Source organism: Bubalus bubalis, chromosome 19 (assembly GCF_019923935.1).
Source record: "Bubalus bubalis isolate 160015118507 breed Murrah chromosome 19, NDDB_SH_1, whole genome shotgun sequence".
NCBI classification, from domain to species: domain Eukaryota; kingdom Metazoa; phylum Chordata; class Mammalia; order Artiodactyla; family Bovidae; genus Bubalus; species Bubalus bubalis.
In genome coordinates this window covers 23,983,759-24,010,522 of record NC_059175.1, presented here as the reverse complement: position 1 = coordinate 24,010,522, position 26,764 = coordinate 23,983,759, and the positions used below count along the sequence as shown (strand labels likewise).

The 26,764-nt window shown below is 44.8% G+C and overlaps 1 protein-coding gene and 1 long non-coding RNA gene across 4 annotated transcripts in view; one reads left to right on the top strand and one right to left on the bottom strand.

Annotated features, from left to right (window-relative positions):
- Positions 1 to 1,242, bottom strand: part of LOC102413667 (chondroitin sulfate proteoglycan 4) — a 71,669-nt gene extending 70,427 nt beyond the window's left edge. For 2 of the 3 annotated variants that reach the window (XM_044932733.2, XM_044932734.2), the window contains exon 1: positions 21 to 560. In XM_044932733.2, coding sequence (XP_044788668.2) covers positions 21 to 288 — 268 coding nt within the window. In that variant the 5' untranslated portion in view covers positions 289 to 560. Of the gene's footprint in view, positions 1 to 20; positions 561 to 1,109 lie in introns of those variants that run through there. The other variant, XM_025270530.3, reaches the window with a different exon arrangement.
- On the top strand, positions 1,215 to 26,472 carry LOC123330662. Its single transcript, XR_006546735.2, has 2 exons — positions 1,215 to 1,532; positions 25,162 to 26,472. It is a non-coding gene; the product is annotated as an uncharacterized LOC123330662 (long non-coding RNA).
- The last annotated feature ends 292 nt before the right edge of the window (positions 26,473 to 26,764 follow it).

Here is a 26,764-nt window from a genome sequence, read left to right as displayed (position 1 = left end):
TAGCCACAGTGGCCTCACACCTGGACTCCTGTACCCTCCGGTTGCTCCCTGCCCGCCAGGCAGGAAGAGGCTGGGAAGTGGGCAGAAAAAAGAATCTGGAAGGAGGAAGATGAAGAGAGAGGAGCTCTCAAGTGCCCCAAACAGCAGAATTGACTGCTCAGTGTCAGAGGAACTTTGAAGCAGGTCCCGCACAGGGGTGAGAGCCAGGCGTGCCCCAGTACAGGGCCGGGCGCTGTACATCACTCCAGAGCTCGTTGCGAAATCGCCTAAAGTGAAGTAAAGAACCATTCCGAACTTAATCCGAAGACCACAAAGACTGGCAAGGCCTTTGATTGAGAATGCGTTCTCAAGTCTCGAAGAATGTCTTTTGTTATAAACTGAATTAAATTTCAAGGAGCTAAAGAAGGCGGGAAGGCCCCAGTGGAAGGCCCCAGTGGAAGGCCCCAGTGTCCAGCTCAATGATGTCAAAAGTCACTGTGCTTTTACTAGTCATCTTTGACTTCTGAAAGCCGCCAAGGAAATGTAAAGCACCTCCAGCGAACAGGGTCCAGACAATGTCTGCGGACGTGTGCGGGAACTTACGGAACGAGAGGGCAGCCACCCACAAAAGAAACTCGGCGAGCAGTTTAAGGCCTCTTGAGGGTCACGAGCAGTCGAGGAAGGGCCTGGGTAGGGGAGGGCTGGAAAGCCTGAGAAGACAGGACAGCAGGAAGCCTTCCGTCTACTCCTCCGAGTGCCGCCGAGAGTCCGGCCCCAAAGCCCAAACCCGAGGCGCAGGGCCCGCCCCCGGGGCTCGCGAACTGGCCGGGACCGGAGGGGCCGGGCCGCGCGGGGCGGGGAGTCGGAAGTTTTCCGCGAAGGCGACGGAGCCACTGCGCAGGGCCGAGCGGTCTCCTCCCGGGGCTGCCCGGCTCCCAAGGCCCCGCCTGAGAGTCCAAGTCGCGCTCGCTGCGGGACTGGCCGGGCCGCGGGGTCTCCCGGGGCCCTCGGATCACAGGGGGCTCCCGCCCGCGCCCTCCGCCCCGCTCCCCACCGCCTCTAGCGGGCTCCGCGCGCTGCCGGCCGGGGAAGGGACGGGGAGGGGAAGTGGGGAAGTTGGGGGCGCCTACCTCCAACCGCCCTGCGCGCCCCGCAGAGCCCCAGGAAGGCGGCGAGCAGGACGAGGCGGCGGGCCCCGAGGCGCCCCATCCCGCTGCAACACCCCGGTGGCGTCTGAGCTACCTGCTTCGGCCCCTCCCCGCCCCCGGCCGGGACCCGGAGCAGGACCAGGGGGCGCCGCCCCCAACCAGCGCGGGGGCTGGGCCGGGGCGGGGAGAGCCGCAGGCAGCCCGCAGCTGTTGCGCCCCATCACGCTCCGCCTGGCGCCGGGGTGCACGGCGCAGACACGCGGCGGGGCCAGAGCGCCCCAGCAGACTCGGTACGGAGAGAGCACGAGTCGCCCGCCCTGAGCGGCGAGTTCTGCGCTGGAGTTGACTGTGCGTGCGGGTGCTGATGAGAAATGGAGAATGGAGGGGGAAGCATTCCTGGTGGAGGTAGGACCTTACCGAACACGACTTTAAGGTGCCAGAGTGAGCGCCAGCTTATTGCTGAATCCCCAGTGCTGACCTGGTGCATAGACACCGGCAGATGAATAAGAATTAAACACAAACTGAGCGTGTTACTTCCTTCTGGAAATGGAGATTGCACCAAATCGCTAAGGCCCTTCCAGCTTTACCATTCTCACTTTCGAATTCTAAACAAATGGAAAGGCTATCCAGGAGGAATGTGAGTGTTAGCACAGAGAAGGGTCCCGCCCCGGGCTGGCTGTGTCCTAGGAAGAGCTGGAGGTGTAGCTGTGCCTGGGGTTGGAAGGCCAGGCTGAGCCAGGCATGCAGACTTTCTCCTGGCAGGCTCAGGTAACCACAGAAATGTAAATGCACAAGCAGTGCAGAGCGAGATTGCCCAGGGACCCCGAGACTGTCACCAGTGTCCCCAGGGAGCCTCTACTCAAATGCCATCCCTGGTTAAGGACAGAAGCTTGGTTCTTCACGGTTCAGATATTATTAGGTGAACTTGGTCCGTGACCTTGAACAAATCTCTTAATTGTCTCAACTTCTGTCTCCACTCCTGTTCAGTTCACTTCAGTCGCTCAGTCGTGTCCGACTCTTTGCAACCCCATGAATCGCAACAGGCCAGGCCTCCCTGTCCATCACCATCTCCCGGAGTTCGCTCAGACCTACGTCCATTGAGTCGGTGATGCCATCCAGCCACCTCATCCTCTGTCGTCCCCTTTTCCTCCTGCCCCCAATCCCTCCCAGCATCAGAGTCCTTGGTAATGATGCCAATCCCATAGGTGGGTTGTGTGGTTATTCCAGCCCATGAGGACTGAGTGTTGAGCATGGTGTCTGGCTTGTGGTAAGAACTCACTGGGCAGTCTTGGTATACCCAGGACCCCAGCCAGGTCCAGGGGCTTCTCTGACCAGTTTGGAACAACTCTGGCTAGACACACACTCCTAAGAGGGAGCCATCTTTTCTCTTTACTTCAGGATGGAGGGCCGTCTCATTTTCCTTCCATGGACTTAGCCATATGTACTATTGAAGACAAAAACAAGACCGGGAGCTGACTTGTGGGCTCAGATCATGAACTCCTTATTGCAAAATGCAGACTTAAATTGAAGAAAATGGGGAAAAAATTCAGGTAAATCAAATCCCTTATGATTATACAGTGGAAGTGACAAATAGATTCAAGGGATTAGATATGATAGAGTGCCTGAAGAACTATGGATGGAGGTTTGTACAGGAGGCAGTGATCAAGACCATCCTCAAGAAAAGAAATGCAAAAAGGCAAAATGGTTGTCTGAGGAAGCTTTACAAATAGCTGAGAAAAGAAGTGAAAGGCAAAGGAGATAAGGAAAAATATACCCATTTCAATGCAGAGTTCCAAAGAAGAGCAAGGAGAGATAAAGAAAGCCTTCCTCAGTGATCAATGCAAAGAAATAGAGGAAAACAACAGAATGGGCAAGACTAGAGATCTCTTCAAGAAAATAAGAGATACCAAGGGAACATTTCATGCAAAGATGGGAACAATAAAGGACAGAAACGGTATGGACCTAACAGAAGCAGAAGATATTAAGAAAAGTGGCAAGACTACACAGAAGAACTATACAAAAAAAGATCTTAATGACCCAGATAAGCATGATGGCGTGATCACTCACCTAGAGCCAGACATCCTGGAATGCAAAGTCAAATGGGCTTTAGGAAGCATCACTATGAATGAAGCTAGTGGAGGTGATGGAATTCCAGTTGAGCTATTTCAAATTGAAAAAGATGATGCTGTGAAAGTGCTGCACTCAACATGCCAGCAAATTTGGAAAACTCAGCAGTGGCCACAGAACTGGAAAATGTCAGTTTTCATTTCAATCCCAAAGAAAGGCAATGTCAAAGAATGTTCAGCTACCACACAATTGGACTCATCTCACACGCTAGTAAAGCAATGCTCAAAATTCTCCAAATGAGCCTTCAGTAGCACATGAACTGAGAACTTTCAGATGTTCAAGTTGGATTTAGAAAAGGCAGAGGAACCAGAGATCAAATTGCCAACATCTGTTGGATCATAAACAAAGGAAGAGAGTTCTGGAAAAATATCTACTTCTGCTTTGTTGATTATGCCAAAGCCTTTGACTGTGTGGATCACAACAAACTGTGGAAAATTATTCAAGAGATGGGAATACCAGACTACCGCACCTGCCTCCTGAGAAATCTGTATGCAGATCAAGAAGCAGCAGTTATAACCAGATATGAAATAATGGACTGGTTCCAAATAGGGAAAGGAGTATGTCAGGCTATATATTGTCACCCTGCTTACTTAACTTCTATGCAGAGTATGAGAAATGCTGGGCTGGATGAAGCACAAGCTGGAATCAAGATTGCCGGGAGAAATGTCAATAACCTCAGACATGCAGATGACACCACCCTTATGGCAGAAAGTGAAGAGGAACTAAAGAGCCTCTTGATGATAGTGAAAGAGAGTGAAAAAGTTGGCTTAAAACTCAACATTCAAAAAACTAAATTCATGGTATCCAATCCCATCACTTCATGGAAAATAGATGGGGAAACAATGGAAACAGTGACAGACTTTATTTTCTTGGGCTCCAGAACCACTGCAGATGGTGACTGCAGCCATGAAATTAAAAGACGCTTGCTCCTTGGAAGGAAAGCTATGACCAACCTATGCAACATATTAAAAAGCAGAGACATTACTTTGCCGACAAAGGTCCATCTAGTCAAAGCTATGGTTTTCCCAGTAGTCATGTATGGATGTGAGACTTGGACCACAAAGAAAGCTGAAAGAAAGTGAAAGTGTCAGTCGCTCAGTCATGTTCGACTCTGCGACCACATGGACTGTAGCCTGGCAGGCTCCTCTGTCCGTAGGATTCTCCAGGCAAGAATACTGGAGTGGGTAGCCATTCCCTTCTCTAGAAGATCTTCCCAACCCAGGGATCGAACCCAGGTCTCCTGCATTGTAGGCAAATTCTTTACCATCTGAGCCACCAGGGAAGCTTTGATGCTTTTGAACTGTGGTGTTGGAGAAGGCTCTTGAGAGTCTCTTGGACTTCAAGGAGTTCAAACCAGTCAATCCTGAGGGAAATCAGTCCTAAATGTTCATTGGAAGGAGTGATGCTGAAGCTGAAGCTCCAATACTTTGGCCACTTGATGCAAAGAACTGACTCATTGGAAAAGACCCGGATGCTCAGAAAGATTGAAGGCAGGAGGAGAAGGGGATGACGAGGATGAGATGGTTTGTTGGCACCACTGACTCGATGGACATGAGTTTGAGAAAATTCCGGGAAATGGTGAAGGACACGGGGAAGCTGATGTTCTGCAATCCACTGGGTCACGAAGAGTCAGACATGACTGAGCAACTAAACTAAACTGATCTGAACTACTGAAGACGCCATGTCATCCATGTTCATAATCTCCAGCATCCCCCACTTCTCCATAGTCAAGCTGATTTTCCGGGGCTGCAGAACCGTGGACCAGGTTGGTGGGAGTGGTAGTTCTACCTCTAGATGTCTCACAGCTTCCATTTTCTCTCCTATAAAATGCAAAGATTGGGTAAATGATCTGTAAATTCCCTCCAGGTTCAAAATTTTGATTCTGATTTGTCATCTTTTGCATCAGGATAGCTCTGCCATTTAAATAGAGTCCTTTTAATTAGTGCACAGAGAATCACAAAATGTTTGAATTTCTTTACTTCAAGCAGTGATTGCCAATAAACTTCGAGCATTTAATTTAGAAAAATCATGCAAAGTGTCAAAAAGAGACTAGGAATTATCTCCCTATAGATCACTACTTGTGCCTCTTCTTTAAATTAGTTCTAATCTATCACATAAGTTCTTCAAAGATTGAATGAAGTCTCCAGTCAATTTCTGTAGCAGTGATGTTGGCTCTAGAATGATGAGAAATTATCATGCTCAGTTGTTATGGAAAGCCGCATGATAAATATCGTGACTCTAAGGATGTGTATAGTGTCTGATCAGGAAACCCACCTATGTAACCCACCTATAGTCACTCAGATCTAATTATCTAGTCATTTTGACTGGCATTCACCTGCTATGCCCCAGCAACATCTGAATTATTCTGTTCAGATGTTAACCTGAACACTGTTCTCTGAGGAATGAAGATGTGGAGAACAGAAAATGAATTTAGAGATGGACATTCACTCAACAAATATTCATTGAACTCTTCCAAATGGAAAAGGTGCAGAAAAGATGTCATTCACAGAAATGAATTAGAGCCCCTGCGTCCAAGGAAGTTACAATAGAGAGGAGTTGGGACTTCCCTGGTGGTTCAGTGGTTGACTCTGCACTTCCATTGCAGGGGGCATGAGTTCAGTCCCTGTTCAGGGAACTAAGATCCCATTTGGCAAAGCCAAAAACTTAAATAAAATATTAAAATATTGAGAGGAGTATAAGACAAGTATAACAGTAATTTTAATAAGGATGGATTAGAAACTGGGCTTCTCTGGAACTGTCCAAGCCATAAATCTTTGATGATGTGACTGGCTTGAGCAGCTATGTCTCATTTACATGACCACCCTCCTTTTGACCCCCACCCCACCATGACTGGGGCAGGGTGGGTTTCTCATCTAAGGAGCATGGACCCCAGAGAAAAGAGTGTCAAAGCTGATTCCTTCTCAAAACTTTCATCCTAGAAGCATTAAGAATGAAATGATTGGTGGTGATCTCAGACCAGTAAGTCATGTGGAGATGGCACCTTAGTGAGCTCCAGCCATGTCTGCAAAGGTTTGGAGGGACCATGAGTCAGGAGAGGAAGCTGTTTGCCTCTTTCTAGGTCTTTGCAGAGAGAGGATTGGCACCGGGTCCCAGAGAAAAGCTGATTATGAGGGACAGAGAGACAGACCATAAGTTGCTGCCCATTGGCTTTCTTAGTCCCATGAAACCCAGATGTACTTCCTGAGTTTTATTTCCATGAGATTCTTCTGAGTTCTTTTGATAAATCCACATTTTACTGAGTTAGTATACAACTCTAGCTTCACAAATTCACGTATACATAAATGATAAATTTCTACATTTTTTTAAAACTCAACTTGATTTCTGTTTTGACCTCTCAATTTGCTGTGGACGAAAAACTATTTCTCAGTGAATTGAAGTTTTCTCTCCTGCATTGCCCTGTATTGTGTTATGCGGTGTTGTGTTGTGTCGAAGTGCCATAGACCTTATGTAGTGGCCAAAACAGGAATGACTGAGAGAAGGGGTGTGGCAGCTATCTGTTTTTGGATGCCTTCACAAGGACACCCATGATGTTTTGCCATTTGCAGCAACATGGAGGGACCTGGAGGGCATTTGCTTAATAAAATAAGTCAGACAAAGACAAATGCCATACACTATCATATATGTGGACTCCAAACAATAAAGCAAATGAACGAGTATAACAAAACAGAGACAAACTCACAGATACAGGGAACAAACTAATGGTTACCAGTGGGGAGACAGAAGGCAGAAAGGACAAGAGAGGGCTAGGGGGTTAAGAGGTGTAAACTGCAATGTATAAAATAAATAAGCTACAAGGATATATGGCACAGTGCAGGGAATATGGCTGATATTTTATAATAACTATAAATGAAGTATGGGGCTTCCCTGGTGGCTCGGTAGTAAAGAATCCGCCCATAATGCAGGAGCTGCAGGAGACCTGGGTTGGATCCTTGGGTCGGGAAGATCCCCTGGAGAAGGATTTGGCAACCTGTGTCAGTATTCTTGCCTGGAGAATCCCATGGACAGAGGAGCCTGACGGGCTACAATCCATAGGGATACATAGAGTCAGACATGACTTAGCAACTAAACAACAACAATAAATGAAGTATAACCTTTAAAAATTATGAATCACTATCTTTGTACACCTGTAACTTACATGATATTCTACCTCAGTTAAGAAAAAGAAAGACCTCCTCAAAATAAATAATAAAGAAGTTTCCTCTGCCACACTAGTTTGTCAGCAAGGAACAGCATCCCATTAGAAGGGCCTTGGGTAGAACAAAAGGCCATATATGATGAACATGAGGGGACCAAGAACCATTTTGGGCACTGGAGCTTGACTCTGAAGCATGGGTCACTGGATATGGTCTAAGAGCCCAGGAAGAAAGAGGACATGAAGGCCTCGAGATCTGTCTCTGAAGAGGGTGAGGACTGAAGACAGTGGCAACAAGTTAGTAAAAAGGGTGGGGGATGCTGGTGGTATAACGAATTTATCTTTACAAGACCTTCATGTTTTGCTTGGTTCTCATTTCATGTTTTGCTGTCAGCAATGAAGAGCTTAACATTGAAGGAATGTAAAACATTTTGAAATAACAGGACCTGATGCAATGATGGAGGTCAGGCTCTTTCAAAACTTAAAAAAAGACTGAGCATCCTGGGCTCAGATCTCTGAGGCCCCTGTCAGCTCTTGCAATCCATGATGCCTTGAACAAATGAACTTTTCCAGAGGCCTTTCAGTAACACAGACCACACAAAGATGACTCTGGTCTATAGCCATAATGGGAATTCTTGCAACCTTCCCACAACTGGTGAATCCTCTGCTTCCAATGGCCAGATTTTCTTACAAGTTATATAAGCAGAGTGGCAACATACAACCTTGATGAACTCCTTTCTCAATTTTGAACCAGTCCATTGTTCCATGTCAGGTGAGGACAGAAGACAGCAGCAACAAGTTCATAAAAAGAGTGGGAGATGCTGGTGCTATAAAGAATTTAGCTTCACTCCAAACCAAGGCTCCATCAGGCCACCAACCAAGAGACAGGGGGTTCACACAGCCAGCTCTGAGTGGTAAGCTGCTCCCCACAAGGCTCCGTGTAGAGTCAAGCCCCACATGGAAGCTCTACACTGAGTCCCAGGGTTGGGGGGTATGGCCATTTAATATGTCCGCAAGATGCCTATGGGCTTCGCAACAACTGGAAAATCACCCACTGAACAGCCCCAGGGACTCAGACATAATACCGACAGGCACCAGGCCTCATTAGGGGAAGATGTTTCTGCTAAACTTGCATTTTTAACACAAAGCTGAGTTCTGGTAACCCTAGTGAAAGAAATAAAAGAAGCCACAGGAAACTATTTTTGGCTATCTGAGAACAAAAGTTGATTTTAAATTGTTGAACTCTGCTTGCCCAAGAACAATCTAGTGCTGCGTTTGGCCTCCCTCTTACGCAAGTTACACATGTGGCCGACTCCTACCTTCACCCCACAATTGGGTGAGACTTGAAAAAAACTAAGTGCTAAAAAGATCCCTCAGCCACACGACTCCTCCAGATCCAGAGCACTGAGGGTTTTCAAGTCCGGAATAAAGAGCATCACCAGCTTTTCTGAGCCCCTTCTCTGTCCACCTGCTCTTGACCCCGTGTGTCTGGTGCCGTCGCAGGAAGTAGAAACAGCCAGATGTTCTGTATCTTCATATGGTGCTAGTCCAGGTAATGGGCTAGTGACCGCTGACTGTGGAGGAGACTGCAAGTGAGCGTCTCACAGAGTCACCAAGGGAGCCAGGACGTCTTGCTTCATGGAGAATGAGGGAGTCGTCAGTGTTCATCAGGAAGGCTCAACAGTGCTAAAGGCATCTAGAGCAGTGAAGAAGGACAAAGGTCATCCAGTGGTTTTGACCACTGGGATAAAGCTAACGTTTTTTTCTTTTGGCCATGCTGCACATGTTGCAGGATCTTAATTCCCCAACCAGAGATTGAACCTGGGGCTCCAGCAGTGAAAGCGTCAAGTGCTAACCACTGGACCACTAGGGAATTCGCCATAAAACTGACCTTGATGAGACTAGCTTTAATAACTCAGAGGGAGACAGAAATTGTTCAAGCCTGTATGGATGGGACACAAAGAAGAGGAGACATTACATGCAGATAGCACTTCAAAGGGTTTGATTAGAAGAGTAGGAATGAAATTAGATTATAGGATGAGGCGGTCATAATATCAAGAAAGAGATTTTTAGGATTTGAGTTTGCTTTTAGGTGATGAAAAACAGAGAAGAAGAGATTGAAGATTACAGGAAAGAGAGGGGAAGCTGGCAGTAGGTCCTGGAAGGAATGGGGTTCACATGTGAGTGGAGGTTTGTCCTGAATGAGAGGAGAGGAGGGGACGGTGAACTTAGGTATATGGCAAGTTTATGGGTCAGAGCACAGGGAAGTGAGCTTGGTAGCCTTGATTTTCTCTATGAAATGGGATAAAAGATGCTTACTAAGTATAGATGGGTTCAACACAGGTCTGGAAGGTTTGGAATTATCCTTTTTTTAAAAAAAAAATTATCCTCCACCTGGTATCCCCTTTGGGAACCATAAGTTTGTTTTCTTTGCCCATGAGTCTACTTCTGTTTTGTAAATAAATTCATCTGTGGCATTTTTAGATTCCGCATGAAGTGACATCACACAATATTTGGAATCATTCTTGATCTGCTCCTCCTTCCCTTTTCTTTGGTTGTGCAAACTTGTTTATAAGTAGGTTGACCATTGCCTGCTCTGTGTTCAAGAGAGTCCTGGTTTACACCCGTTGTCCGGGTGTGATTTCTCACAGTATCCATTCACTCTCGACAGTGTCCTAGTTGGAATAATAGTTTAGACAGACAGATAGACAGAGATTCGTGTTTTTTTCAATCTGCACAACTGTGTCATTTTCTCCTGTGGTGCAGAGCCCTGCATCCAGACACAAAGCAAAATGTAGAATTGAGTATACTATGTTTTAGTATAGGGTTGGGATGTTCCTCTGTTGGTGAAGTGGAAGGCTGGGCATTCAAGAGATTAGAAAGTTCTGGGAATTGGACAGCATGGAGATAACGACAGCCAGCCATGCTGTTTCTGTGAGACACAAGTAAGGAGATGGAAAAGTTTGCAGTTTTAAGCATCTCCCAGAGGAGAAACTCTGCCTTACAGGGTGGTTTTGACCTGTGCCCACTTCCAACCTTCTACTACTTCCCTCTCATATACTCATTGTGGGAAACAAGACAACTGCCTTGGAGTTTACAGTGAAGACTGCACTGTAGGAAGGAGGGAAGGAAGTGTCTAGAACTTGCATGAACACCACAGCCCACGTCCTTAATACATTAGCATCAGAGACTTTCTTTTATTGTTGTTGTTGTTGTTGTTGAGTCACTAAGTTATATCCAACTCTTCGGTGATATCGTGGACTGTAGCCCGCCAGCCTCCTCTGTTCATGCGATTCCCCAGGCAAGAATACTGGAGTGGGTTGCTATTTCCTTCTCCAGGGGATATTCCCAACCCAGGGATCGAACCTGCATCTCCTGCATTGGCCGGCGGATTTTTTTACCACTGAGCTGCCAGGGAAGCTCAGACTTTCTTTTACGTACTGATATAACCAAAGGCCCACCCACCACCACCTGAGAATTGCCTTATGCATCAGGAGGGGTGTGGGAATTTCATGATGCACAAATGGGACTGGAGGGATTTGTGATAGGCTGGGAAGAGGAAATCTGGCGGTTACCAGAGGAAATATTGTCGTCCTGAATGGCGAACTCCAAAGGGCCAAATATGGAAGGAATGGCAATTGTGTACTCAACCATTAGCAACCTTCACTTTACCAGACTTCGCTTTCTTTTTCTAAAGAGCAGTTTATGAAATTTGAAACTTGGAGGGACAGTAAAACATCAAGGATGTCTGGAGTGGATTCCTAAGGAAAAGTCAACCCCATAGCAGACAACACCCCGGGTACATTCCCTGCTCTGGACCTTGACACTCCCTGTGTCCTCTGCCAGCGGTGCTCCTGTGTCCTCCTGGTCCATCCCTCTCTGTCTGCAGGTCTCTGCTTAAATGCCCTCTAACTAGGGGGGCCTTCTATAGCCACCAGTGGAAAATAGCTCCTCAATCTCACTTTCCCTGCTTTTTCCCCATAGCATTTATCACTGTCTAGTATGTTTGTGGACTTATTTCTTGTCTGCCCTCACACACTATAATGTGAACTCTGTGTGGCAGAGACTTGATTTCATCCCCTGCAGTAAGCCCACTGTTTGGGCCATCATAGGTTTTTAATTACTGTGTGTTGACTAAATAAAAAAAAAAATAAGTGAATGAGTGGTTACTTCGAGTTTTAATGCAATGTCTGTTTTAATGGATTTTGATAAGTCTTCATGATCAAATGGGAGAGAGATTCTATGAGAGTGAACAATCTTGATTCTTACAATATGAGTAGATGAGTGGCCTCTATCTCCCTTCAGGTAAATCTGTTGGATAGGTGAGCTATGCTCAGTTTCTTTGGATCAAGGGCAAAAGACAAATATTAATATTTAGTATTTAAAGACCAAGAGCAAAACAAAACTCCATGGAGCAGGCAGTATTGTCAAACCCACGTTGCCAATGAAGAAACTGACACTGAGACGTGGAACGGTATTTGTTCAAGATCATCCAGCTGATGAGTCTCAGCCCTAGGATTCAAGTCTTCTGACTTCAAATTCCATCCTGTTCCTGTAGCCCAACATGCCTCTCCTCCTGTAACACAGAAAAGACTTTGGGGGGAGGAGTCATCTCCTTTCACTGCCTCCACTTTCTCACCTCCCAGACTACTTTTAGCCATCTTCAATCTGGCTTCCTCATCTCTGCTCCCCTGCACCTGGTCCTATCCTGATCACTGGTCACTTCATCCAGGGGCATGTCTCCATTCTCATCTTACCTGATTTCCAGAAGCGTTCAAGGTAAGTACTCCCTCCTTGAAACCCTCCCCTTTCTTGGCCTCCATAAAGCACAGGCTCCTGGTCAGCCTTCTACTTCGGTAACCATACCTCCACAGTCTCCTTTACCAGCTCCAAGCCATCTCTATAGGCTGCAAAACCTTAGAGTTCAACCCTGCCTCTTCTTTCTTCTCTAGCTACAATCCCATGGTATTAAGAATCAAACTGGGATCTCCTGCATTGCAAGCAGATTCTTTACCAGCTGAGCTACCAGGGAAGCCCACTACATGGAAATGACTCACAAATTCACATCCCTGGTTATGAACTTCACCCTGGATTTCAGCCTTACTTTCATTCCAAAAACCTTAATATGGGTTAAATGTGTCTGCCCCTGCCTTCCAAATCCATATGTTGAAATTTTAACCCCAATGTGATAGTATGTGGAGGTGGGACCTCTAGGAGGTGATTAGGCCAAGAGGCTAGAGCTCTCATGAATGTAATTAGTGCTCTTACAAGGTGAGACATAAGGGCTTGTCCTCTTCTCTGCCATGTGAAGGTACAATGAGAAGACAGCCAAGTGCAAACCAGAAAGTAAGCTCTTACCAGACATTGGACCTGCCAGCACTTTCTTCTTAGACTCCTCAGCTTTTAGAACCATGAGAAATAAATGTTTGGTACTTCAGTCATCCAGTTTATGCTATTATAGCAGCCCGAGCTAAGACAAGCCTGCTTGCCATCTTCTCTTGAATGTCTAACAGACATCTCAAAATTAACATGGCAAAACTAGAACTCTTTTTTTTTTACCACCACCCCAATCCTATCCCTCATCTCTGTAAATAACACTACCATCTATTCAGTGGTTCAAATCCAAACCTTAAGCATCTTCATTCATCTCTTTCCCTCATATCCAGGGTTCTTCATTTCTACCTCTGAACGTGACCTAAATTAACCTGCTTCTCTCCATCTCTACTGCTGCCCTAATCCACCTCACCATTGTCTCTGTCTTATACCCCTAGAGTCTGGAGCAGTGGTTTGTTGATTGGTCCAGACACAGATGATAGTAAATATAGGGTGAAAAAAAGAATATGAACTTTTTTTTCAATTTAGAGTTTATTGAAGAATGCTTGCCATCCAGGAGTCATTTCACAGGAGAACTCAGAGACACCCAGGAAAAATTTAGAAGTCAGTACACTCTAATACCCCTAATGCCAATCCTGCCCTTACTCCCATGGGACCCTTCTACTCCTTAGCTGTCTTCATGATGTCTCATAGACAAAACCTACTCAGAAGAAAGTAGATGAAATTTACCCATTCAAAAGTGCAGATCGGTAATAATCACTTAAGGACTCATCTCCCAGAGTATTTGAAAGTTCAGTTCAGTTCAGTTGCTCAGTCATGTCCAACTCTTTGCGACCCCATGGACTGCAGCACGCCAGACCTCCCTGTCCATCACCAACTCCCGGAGTCCACCCAAACCCATGTCCATTGAGTCGGTGATGCCATCCAACCATCTCGTCCTCTGTCATCCCCTTTTCCTCCCACCTTCAACCTTTCCCAGCATCAAGGTCTTTTCAAATGAGTCAGTTCTTTGCATCAGGTGGCCAAAGTATTGGAGTTTCAGCTTCAACATCAGTCCTTCCAATGAACACTCAGGACTGATCTCCTTTAGGATGGACTGGTTTGATCTCCCTGCAGTCAAAGGGACTCTCAAGAGTCTTCTCCAACACCACAGTTCAAAAGCATTAATTCTTCAGTGCTCAGCTTTCACTATAGTCCAACTCTCACATCCATACATGACTACTGGAAAAAACATAGTCTTGACTAGACAGACCTTTGTTGGCAATGTCTCTGCTTTTTAATATGTTGTCTAAGTTGGTCATAACTTTCCTTCCAAGAAGTAAGCATCTTTTAATTTCATGGCTGCAGTCACTATCTACAGTGTTTTTTGGAGCCCCCCAAAATAAAATCTGCCACTGGAAGCAAGGCCTTAAATTGAAGGAAGAAAATATTAAAGCAGACATGAGCCAGTGGGGATTTTCCTCTATTTCCTCTCAGAGACAGCTCTGGAGACTCAGGACCGTGTGACTCACTTCCTTTAGCCAAGATTAGATTCAGGATTAATCCATCAGCACAAGTCACGCACAAGTCCCCTACAGGCCACAGAGTTACAGAAAGAGTTCCTAAAACCATGGAAGATGGCATTCTGCATGACACCATGAAAAACACCTGCTTTTCTCTTATTCCTCTAGTCCTGTAACCCCATTGTCTCTCTTCTGAGTCAGCAATTGGGTGACAGCTTCTATTTTTATGTCATGGGAGAGAAGGACAGGAATCTAGAGGGAAATCAGACATGAGAACGTATAGGCTGAGGAGTGATTTTTTTTTTTTTTCTATTCCCTTTCTAGTAATACTTGTAAGAGTGTCTGGATTAAAAACCACAGTCCTCAGGCCCTTTGCCCTACTGCCCCCATTTCCACAGCTCTGTGTCAGGCATTTTGCTAACGCATCATGAAGCATCTGCATCTTAAGCTGCTTGGAAAGTATCATCTGATGAAGCAGAAGCCCAAGACACAGCTTCGACATACCCACAGCATCTGTTCGGGGAGACCACTGCCCTGTGGCTCCTCATTGAGGCTCTCCTAGGCTTCAAGAGATCCTGCTGATGGAGGCTTACTGCATCACTCACTGCACAGATATGGGGGAGCCCAGGGTCCCCCTCCTCAGGAAGCCTGTATTCCCATATGAGACTTCTGAACAAAATGTCTTAGCCAATTGCATGTCCCCAGAGCTGCCATTGGAGAGCTACTTGCCTTACTGTAAATTGGCCTTAAGTCCATGTGGTCATTCAGCAAACTTCTGGTTCTTTTTGGGTGGATACCAGAAGCTGAGGGCTGCCTTGGTAGCTTAGATGGTAAAGCATCTGCCTCAATGCAGGAGACACAGGTTCAATACCTGGGTCAGGAAGATCCCATGGAGAAAGGAATGGCTACCCACTCCAGTGTTTTTGCCTGGAGAATTCCATGGACAGAGGAGCCTGGTGGGCTACAGTCCACAGGACCACAGGATCAGAGTCAGACACTAGCGACTAACACAGCATAACAGAACAACCAGAAGCTGACTCTCCAGTGGTTCTGAGTGGGTGCAGTTAGACTTTCCCTCCACCAGAACCTCACTACCAGTAGTAGAACAATGAAAGGGACAAATTCCACTGAGAGCTACAATTCAATCCCCCGTTTCTATGTGGCAGAAATCCCGCGCTCTGCTCTGGCCACATGATCATGCTCACATAAAAGGCCCAAACCCAGGTGCATGAACGCCCGTCTTTGTGGTCAAATCCAGTGACCAAGTCCTCCTTGTAGCCAGGAGAGGCAGGGACAAAGGGGTTTAGGTCTGGAAAACAGGTATCAAAGTCCTGGGCTTGTCAGATTCTTAAACATCATTCATTCAAGGACAGCGAGTCCTTTACAATCCTCCCAGTCAAACCTTCTCTCACACCATGAATGCCACTACTTAAAATTATCTCACATTCCTTATGCTAATTCACATGCCCTCTTAGGTCTTACTTCAGTATGAATACTTTAAGAGCCAAGAGATCAACTTGAGATTTAGATTGCTATTTAGGATTCGCTATAACTAATTAATAATCCTGTGAGTTTCAAAGATGGTTAATCACTTCTGGGATGAAGACTGGAGTTAACTTGTACATAAAAGTCATACCCTTTATACAAACTATTCTAAAGTAAATTAATCCAAAGACAATATTAAATTGACTCTAAAATAGAAGTAAACCCTAATGCTCTTGCTCAAGGACACCCCTCATCCTCCTTCCAATATAAATCAACTAGCAATCAATACTTCTCTCTCTCTCTCTCTCTCTCACACAAACACACACACACACACACACACTTCAATGTCCTTCTCTGTTTGCATTGAAAGAAACTGAGAAAACTGGGCAATAGCCGTGCCCTTTCTTGAAGGCACCTATTTTTCAGGCTCAGCAAAAGTTGGGATTTAGACCATTTACTCTCCATGAAGCATTTCTCAGAAACCATCAAGAACCTGAACACAGGGAGCATGACTGGACAGTTCATAAAAACTATTTGGTCTTTGTGTGAGTTTAGGGTTTCAGAGTCTGCTGATGTTGCTGTGGAAATGGCCCATGTAAAACTTACCCTGGGTGATCCTAGGACTCTGTGATGGAGGATCCCCAGCTTCCAGGAAGCGCTGTAACACCTGGGCCTAAAATAAAGGCTCTCGGTCCTCCTCCCTGACTCAGTCGACAAGTGCACTCCCCACCAGACCACTGTGTGGGGCTCACACTCCCTCCCCATCACTCTCGCACACGTTATACTCTCCTCTCATCAGTCCTGCTTGGTCCTGATGATCTGAGTGCCCTCATATTTATTAATTAGGCAGTTAGCCTAGTAGTCCAGATAGCCTCATGGCATCCTGCATAGTGTAGGGGCTTCACAAATACCTGCTTCCGTTTTCTCTATAGCTCATACATTCATTTATTCAATGATGTTTAAACTCAGGGGGGAGTATTCAAAGTGACATCAAAGGGAAATTTCAAGGTGGATTAATTTTCACCTTGAAAATTAATTCTGCTTCATGGGCAGGTCTGTTCCAGGTTTCTAGACACCACAGAGTCAGCTGTTAGACACAAGGAGAGTTTGTGTTTTTTTCTTTATTAAAGTATAGTTAATTTACAATGTTGTGTTTCTGGAGTACAGCAAAGCGATTATGTTATACATATACATATGTGTATGTTTGTACATGTACACAATTTTCCATTTTCTTTTCCAGTATAGGTTATTACAAGATAATGAATTTAGTTCTCTATGGTATATAGTAGGACCTTGTTTATCTATTTCCTTTCTTCAGGGGATCTTCCCAACCCAGAGATTGAACCTGGGTCTCCTGCATTGCAGGCGTATTCTTTACCATCTGAGCCACCGGGAAGTCCCTTGGCACGCACAGGACCTTGTTTATCTATTTTATATATTGTAGTACATGCTAAGTCACTTCAGTTGTGTCCGATTCTGTGTGACCCCATGGACTGTGGCCTGCCAGGCTCCTCTGTCCATGGGCTTCTCCAGGCAAGAACGCTGGAGTCGTTTGCCATGCCCTATTCCAGGGGATCGCATAGAGTTGGATACGACTGAAGTGACTTAGCAGCAGCAGCAGCAGCATTCCAGGGGATCTTCCTGACCTAGAGATCAAACCTGCATTTCCTATATCTTCTGCATTGGCCGGCAGGTTCTTTACCTTTAGCACCACCTGGGAATCCATTATATATAGTAGTGTGTATCTGTTAATCCTGAACTCCTAACTTATCCCTTTCCCCGTTTCTCATAAGTTTGTTTTCTATGGCTGTGAAACTGTTTTTTTGTGCTGTAAATAAGTTCATCTGTATCATGTTTTAATATTCCACATTTAAATGATATAATATGATATTTGTCTGATGTATTTAATTTAACATGGTAATCTCTAAGTCCATCCATGTTGCTACAGATGACATCATTTCATTCTTTTTTATGGATAAGTAACATTAAGGCGATGTATAGATACATCACATCTTCTTTATCCATTTATCTGTCAGTGGACATTTAGATTGCTTTCACGTCTTGGCTGTTGTAAATAATAGAATGAGAAAACAACAGAATGGGAAAGACTAAAGATCTCTTCAAGAAAATTAGAGATACCAGGGAACATTTCATGCAAAGATGGGCACAATAAAGGACAGAAATGGTATGGACCTAACAGAAGCAGAAGATGCTAAGAAGAGGTGGAAAGAATATGCAGAAGAACTATACAAAAAAGATCTTCACGACCCAGATAATCACAATGGTGTGATCACTCACCCAGAGCCAGACATCCTGGAATGTGAAGTCAAGTGGGCCTTGGAAAGCATCACTACGAACAAAGCTAGTGGAGGTGATGGAATTCCAGTTGAGCTATTCCAAATCCTGAAAGATGATGCTGTGAAAGTGATGCACTCAATATCCCAGCAAGTTTGGAAAACTCAGCAGTGGCCACAGGACTGGAAAAAGTCAGTTTTCATTCCAATCCCAAAGAAAGGCAATGCCAAAGAATGCTCAAACTACCACACAATTGCACTCATCTCACACGCTAGTAAAGTAATGCTCAAAATTCTCCAAGCCAGGCTTCAGCAATATGTGAACCATGAACTTCCTGATGTTCAAGCTGGTTTTAGAAAAGGCAGAGGAACCAGAGATCAAATTGCCAACATCTGTTGGATCATGGAAAAAGCAAGAGAGTTCCAGAAAAACATCTATTTCTGCTTTATTGACTATGCCAAAGCCTTTGACTGTGTGGATCACAAGAAACTGTGGAAAATTCTGAAAGAGATGGGAATACCAGATAACCTGATCTTCCTCTTGAGAAATTTGTATGCAGGTCAGGAAGCAACAGTTAGAACTGGACATGGAACAACAGACTGATTCCAAATAGGAAAAGGAGTTCATCAAGGCTGTATATTGTCACCCTGCTTATTTAACTTATATGTAGAGTACATCATGAGAAACGCTGGACTGGAAGAAACACAAACTGGAATCAAGATTTCCGGGAGAAATATCAATAACCTCAGATATGCAGATGACACCACCCTTATGGCAGAAAGTGAAGAGGAACTCAAAAGCCTCCTGATGAAAGTGAAAGTGGAGAGTGAAAAAGTTGGCTTAAAGCTCAACATTCAGAAAACGAAGATCATGGTATCCGGTCCCACCACTTCATGGGAAATAGATGGGGAAACAGTGTCAGACTGTATTTTTCTGGGCTCCAAAATCACTGCAGATGGTGACTGCAGCCATGAAATTAAAAGACGCTTACTCCTTGGAAGGAAAGTTATGACCAACCTAGATAGCATATTCAAAAGCAGAGACATTACTTTGCCAACAAAGATTCGTCTAGTCAAGGCTATGGTTTTTCCTGTGGTCATGTATGGATGAGAGTTGGACTGTGAAGAAGGCTGAGCGCTGAAGAATTGATGCTTTTGAAGTGTGGTGTTGGAGAAGACTCTTGAGAGTCCCTTGGACTGCAAGGAGATCCAACCAGTCCATTCTGAAGGAGATCAGCCCTGGGATTTCTTTGGAAGGAATGATGCTAAAGCTGAAACTCCAGTACTTTGGGCACCTCATGCGAAGAGTTGACTCATTGGAAAAGACTCTGATGCTGGGAGGGATTGGGGGCAGGAGGAGAAGGGGACGACAGAGGATGAGATGGCTAGATGGCATCACTGACTCGATGGACGTGAGTCTGAGTGAACTCCGGGAGTTGGTGATGGACAGGGAGGCCTGGCGTGCCATGATTCATGGGGTCGCAAAGAGTCGGACACGACTGAGTGACGGATCTGATCTGAATAATTAACAATGTTGAGCATTTTTTAAGCTTGTTGGCCATCTGTATGTCTTCTTTGGAAAAATGTTTATTTATCAGATAAAGACAGTTTTAAAGAAATTTGGTTCAGCCTGGAAGCTAGTCTACCCCTTTCCAAACATGTCTTTTGGACAGATAATAAAATAGTAATAATAGCAAAGAACAACTAGTAATTTTTTAGATTGTTTACTTTTTGTCAGGTACTGTTGTAAGTGCTTTACCTATTTAGTCCACATTATAACTTTATGAGATAAATACTATTGACGCCCCCATGCTACAGATCCAGCGGTTCCTAGAATTCTGTTGTTAGAGACTCATTTACTAGATTTAAACCACCTCCTCTTTCAGGCAGTTCTCTCATTTTAAATGTGCATATCCCTCAGCATGATGATGCCCAGAAGTATACCAGATGAAAAAGGGAAGCTTCATGTAAATTAATGGACAAAATGCCTCACCCCCTAGTAGTCTGCTCTCTCTGGTGGAACTGGAGGAGGAGTTTTGAAGAAAGACAGCTGCAGATAAACAAGGCAGGATGCACATCTGTATCATATCAGACTGGGAGCCCTGTGTCTGGGCTTTAACTGAGAAATTGCTGCAGATGTTGGCCAGAGAAACTTTGGTGTCTGTGCAGTTGTTTATTGAGCCCAGGCTAAAGAAAGAGTTTAGGGAAAGAGAATCTGAGCCTTGGAACAATGGTCTGACTGATGTCTAGACCCAACATTTAAGACACAAATGGTTGTCCATAGGATGTCTGGGGATACCTTTTGTCGTGACTGGGTCAGGGGAGGGGGGCAGTGGGGGCTACCGTCATTTAGTGGTCAGAGGTCAGATATGCTGAGACGTGCTACGATGCAGAGGGCGGCTGCCTTGCCTCAAAGGTTGGTCAAAGGAGCACCAGTGCTAGTACTAAGAGACGAGATTCTTTCTGATTTCAATACCTTTCAGTTCAGTTCAGTCGCTCAGTCTCGTCTGACTCTTTGCGACCCCATGAATCATGGCACGCCAGGCCTCCCTGTCCATCACCAACTCCCGGAGTTCACTCAGACTCACGTCCATCGAGTCGGTGATGCCATCCAGCCATCTCATCCTCTGTCGTCTCCTTCTCCTCCTGCCCCCAATCCCTCCCAGCATCAGAGTCTTTTCCAATGAGTCATGAAAATTTTGCACCTTGTTTTATGTCCTTGGATATGTTCCAGTGTCTCTCAGTTTACAGTCTATGGGACCTTGAGTAGAATTTGTATTCTTACTGTTGTATGAAAATTGTATAAATCTTTATTATGTTGAATTTGTTCATAGTGCTTTTCATGTCTATTATATCCTTCTACTTATACTACTATATCCACTCTATTAATTTTTTTTTGAGAGCTTGCTATTGAAACTCCAACTAAAAATCTTAATTTATCTACTTAAAAAATAATTGCAATTGTGATATGTAGTATAACTATATGTAAGCTTGCCCTGTATTTTCCAAGAAGTGAAGTGAGAGTCTCTCAGTCGTTTCCAACTCTTTGCTACCCCATGGACAGTCCATGGAATTCTCCAGTCCAGAATACTGTTCCCTTCTACATGGGATCTTCAAAACCCAGGAGGTGAACCCAGGGTTCCCGCACTGCAGGCTAATTCTTTACCAACTGAGCCACAAGGGAAGCCCAAGAATACTAGAGCGGGTAGCTGATCCCTTCTCTAGCAGATCTTTCCAAACCAGGAATCAAACTGGGGTCTCCTGCATTGCAGGCGGATTCTTTACCAGCTGAGCTACCAGGACTATAACTATATGTAACCTTGCCCTATATTTTCCAAGTGAAATGAAGTCGCTCAGTCGTGTCCGACTCTTTGCGACCCCATGGACTGTAGCCTATCAGGCTCCTCAGTCCATGGGATTTTCCAGACAAGAGTGCTGGAGTGGATTGCCATTTCCTTCTCCTGGGGGTCTTCCCGACCCAGGGATCGAACCCAGGTCTCCCACAGTGCAGGCAGACACTTTACCGTCTGAGCCACAAGTCTCCTATAAATGTTTTATCATACTTTCATAATTTAAAAAATAAAAAAGAGACAAAAAATTAAAAAAAAAAATGTATCACCAGGGCTAAGGCTGAGAAACCCTACAATACATTTGGATCTGCATCTAAAAATTCTTGTCTGGGCTTCTGGGCAGTGACGACTCACAGGCGCCCTCCAATGGCCAGTATGAATAATGATCCTAAATCCCAGTGAGTGTCTCCGGGTCTCAATCCTTTTCCCTCTGTGCTCAGCTTTCTTTGAAAGAGCTAGAAGGCCTGTCTTGTCCTTTACGTGGCTGTCCCCACCTCCCAGGCACATGCATTATGAGGAAGCATGGAGCGTGAGACCTCTTCCTACATGATAAAACTCTGCTGATCTTCCAGTCTTGTAACTTTATGGAAACAGCTTGGTGTTGCAAAAGTTAGTTAGTTCCTTTCCCAGAAGAGCAAGCAGCAAAACCAAAGAACTCTTTCTCTTTTGTGCCAACTAATTACACCTCTATTTGTATTTTCTCTTTCTTGGCTCTTTCAACTTCTTTTCATCTCCTAAGTCATTGTGGACTTGTAATCCCATAATTAGCAGAGTGGTGTTTGTTCATTGCTTTTCTGGGAATATTCATGAGTTTAGCAACAACGACAGAATCCTGATGTCTCAGAAGCTGATGAACCTCCTGACTTGTGCATGCATCTCAAAGACATTTTGCTGAAATTTATCTTTCATTCTCCAAGCAATGAAGAGACATTACGAAACCTTTTTCTTTCTTACTCCTATAGTTTTTAAGCTGTTAGATAATTACTTTGACCTTTACCTTGGGTCAAATGCCAAAATTATTGGGAAAGTGTAAGCCTGAGAATCATTCTAGGTTATTCCCCTGACTGACACTGTGTGAAGCAATTTACCATCCCACACCGCAGATCAGGTCTGCATGTGCCAAGCTAGGTCTGCACTGACTGTCGATCAAACCACTCATCCCAATTGAGTGAGGGGAGGGGCAGTGCTTCCTGGCTCTTAGGAAGCTAATTCTTTGGACCAAGGGACTAGTAACACACCCACGCAACAGACACTGGCCCACTCAGCCACAGCCCTTGGCTGGCCTGCCTCTCCTGTTAGCCACGTCACTCCTGTTGCACTGGGGGATGTGGTAGGTCTGGTGAATGATTTGTCAGCCCCTGGGAAGCTCTGAATCCATCTCTTTAGAATGCCTCAAAGATTCTTTGTTCTAAGTCAGCCTTGACAAGCAGTGACCAGTATATTTCTTCATCCCGCCAGTAACCTGAACACTGACACTTGAGAGGAAACCTAAGAATTCAGGAGCATTATTTACTACCTTGTGAAGTATAAATCATTGTGCTTGCTTGAAACTGCATGTGTGTGATGAAGAAGGTCAAAGTAGGCTTAGGTTCAAATCCTTTACCTATTTTCTCAAGTCTCCTCCCTTGCTCAAGCCTTAACTCAGCACAACCACTGATTCTGGGAGCGAACGCATCCTTCCCGTGAGAATGTTCTGAGAAACCATCCGTCGGGCATGCTCTGTCGCATCAATGCACGCATCTCCATTCTTTCCTTGTGGCAGCAGGTAGCAAGAAGCATCTCAAGTTCTCCAGGAATCCAAAGCTAATAAGGACGAACTTAGAAGTCATCTTAAAAGAGGATAGACCTAACTGCAGCTTTGTCACTGAAAAAATAATTTCTTGACTTTCTAAGAAGCAAAGCTTGTGCCACTTGAGGGCGCCATTGGGTTTTAAGAAAAGAGCTTTCTGTTACCTTGAAAGAGCCCAGACACATGTCCAACAAGTTCTGCGAAATAAAACTGAATTTAGGTCTCACTTCTAGGAAAAGAAAGGGAAACAGTAATCTACCTTTTATTTTCAAGAGAGATTAACCCAAATTCAGTTAAGTTCTAAATTCCCTTTTACAAAGCTTCCTTTCCCCAGCCAAATGAAATAAAAAGAGATATTGTGTTAAAAGATGCCCTGTGTATTTTTGTAGAAGAGACAGTTGCTTAAGATCAACATTCCAGTGTGAAGTGAGAGAAATAGTGGGAACAAATTGCATAATAGGAACCTCCTGGCTTTAAACTGGAGACCTAAGCAATTTGGGTTCCATGGGGAAAAACTTTGCTTTACTTGGGTGTTTGAAAACTCCCAGAGAAAAGAAAAGCTTACATGTAATCCCAGTTTCCTTATCAGGGTTTGTCTGCCTAATGCAGGTCCCACTTTCAGCTGAGAATACTAGAAATAACAGGGAAAGCTGAAATTTCCAAGCTGGGGCTACAAAGGGCTCCTGTAGGAAGGGACAAGTAAAGGCTCTAAAATGAATTTTTAAATTCAATCGAATATAACAGTGTTAAATGTGAATTTTTAAGAATGAGACATTTACTAGGCAAATAATCTGTAACAGAGCATTAGACAGAACATCATCAATATAAACTGGACTTTCCTCTCCCTGCCTTTCACCAAGCCCAATCTATTGAATCTTTGGTATTCAGTGCGAGCTTCATGGTTTTAATAGAGCCTTCTTTTATTTTTTCAGATAATCATCTCATTGCTTAGATTTTTCTCTTGCAATTGTATTGCTCTGAATGTTTTATATATGAATCCATTCTCTCCCATTGGACTATGCTGCTGCTGCTGCTGCTGCTGCTGCTAAGTCGCTTCAGTTGTGTCCCACTCTGTGCAACCCCACAGACAGCAGCCCACCAGGCTCCCCCGACCCTGGGATTCTCCAGGCAAGAACACTGGAGTGGGTTGCCATTTCCTATAAGACCCTTGAAAACAGAGGACAGATATTATATACTTGTAACTCCTATTGCCCAACCCAGGAACATTTCAGGCACATGATACAATACTTTCTAATTTACTGAGTTATCTCAAAAGAAATAAGAAGATGGGGAAAAAGTTTCTTTCTATTTTCTGGTCTTTAAAGGAAGGGAAGGTGGCTTCTATTGCTGAAAAGGCCTGAGAATGTCAAATATCTAGAAATAAATATGGATTAAAGTTTAAAAACACACGTATACATTACATTCCTTGAGGCTTTTAAGATAAATTACCACACAGGCAACATAGCAAACCTAGATGTGTTTTAGGAAAACTAATTGAGTATATCATAAAGTTTTACCAAAAGAGGAGATACAACATCCAATATGCAGAGTATGTGCTAAGTCGTTCAGTCATGTCCAACTCTTTGTGACCCCATGGACTGTAGACGGCTAGGCTCCTCTGTCCATGGGACTCTCCAGGCAAGAATACTGGAGTGGGTTGCCATGCCCTTCTCCAGGTGATCTTCCCTACCCAGGGATCGAACCTGAGTCTCTTATTTCTCCTGCATTTGCAGGCGGGCTCTTTACCACTAGCACCACCTGGGAAGCCCCCCCATATGCATTACTGTTTATGAAATTCTGACTCTGCAAGCCACTTTATATTTACTACCTTTAAACTCCAGGAATCTTGCTCAGAGAGAATTAATCAGCTCATCAGGGGCCTGGAATGAATGGGTAGTAGAACTGAGGCTCAAGCTCTGAGCATGTGAATCAGAATTCGTGGTTCTGCACTATAGCAAGTCTAGACTCTCTGGGATAATGACTGTTGGTTTTTTCATCAGCAGGCCAAGGACATAGCAAGAGCTGGGATGTAGGAGGGATGTGATATGGCTCAAGCCCACCTCTGCCAACTCAGCATTCATGGGAGCTGTGAGCACCACCGCCAGCCCTGGTGTGATTGAAGTCTGGAGACCCAAGTCTTGGGATGCTGCTGTGTGACCAGCACGAAGCTTCCTGTCTTGCTACCATCTCATCTCATTATTAGCAAGCCACCTGGATGGCTGGGTTGCATTCAACCCCTCCTTGCATTTCCAGCAGGGCTTTGTCCATAACAGACATTCAGTATCAGTGGAGTTGAATCTTCAAGAGGGAGACTAGGGAAGTCTAACTTCAGTGCCCCAGTAGGACTAGCAGTGGATTCAGAGGCAAGGCAGAAAGAGTCTTGAGAATTTATCAACCACTCTGCGTGAATGTGAGGAACACTTACATGATTCTAAGTTCCTATGTTTGGGGGGGAAAATATTAAGAAGAGAGGTGGTTAGAATGGGATTGGTGTTAGGGGCATGATTAATTTGGAGTGCTAAAAAGTCATCAGGCGGCATTGTCCAGACACAGTTTAAAATTGTGGGAACTGAACTGGTACTTGAGAAAGAAGCCAATCAGAGATGTCCATTTGGGATTGTTCTTGCCCATCCTGTTGGCCGTGGCTTATAAATCATCCCCAAATTGATCACTCTTTCCTCTAACACTGTTACCCTGGTCCAAGCCACCACGATTTTTTACAGATGTGTCTTACCAAGTGTTGTTCTTGTTCAGGCCTTTGACCTGCTTCTGACCTGCCTGGACATTGCCCAGACTCCATGCCTGCCTGCAAGCACAAGTCAAAGTGAGTGGCCCTTAGAAGTCTTGAGCCCTTGGAGGTCTGGTCAACCCCTCAGGGTCTAACGAAATCCTATGACTCACAAGGTGAAACAAACAGCACTGTAAAAAGGTTAAAGCAAAACCAAAGCTGCATTTTTGCCTGCAAACTGATGATGGGATTATAAGCAGGAGCCCCCGAAACTGCAATCTGAAGTCTCACCCATGGAGTAGACACACTGCCCGGGACCTCTTCCCAGTGGGGACTGCAGATTGCTATTAACGAGGGACTTCCCAGCGCTATTCGTCTCGATGTTGGTCGACCTAATTTTGTGATATCTGTGCTGTTACTGTTTTCTATCATTTCTATTTTTCTTTTCTTTTAATGATTGTATACTTAAGTTAAAAAATCCTCTATTAAATACTGAAATTGTTTATTCTGTGTATGTTGAGCAGTTTCTTTTGTTAACGAATCCTTCAAACCTAAAACAAAAATAAAACTTGCAGCGAAACAACTGGTTTGGCTGTTTGTTTTTGCGACAACCCATCCCTCCCATCTATTCTTACAACAGGCAAGGTGGTCCTTCTGAAACATAATTCGGATCACCTTCAGCTAGAACCCTGCAACGAGTAAAAGCCAAACTCTTCACAAAGGCTTGCATGACCCCACCTGACGGGTACTCTTAATTCTTCCTCTGCTGTCTTCCCTTGTCCTTCAGCTCCAGCAACATCAGCCTTGTGGCTGGACCACAAGCCTCACCGGGCTTACTCCTACCCCAGGAACTTTCCCCTGGCCATTTCCTCTGC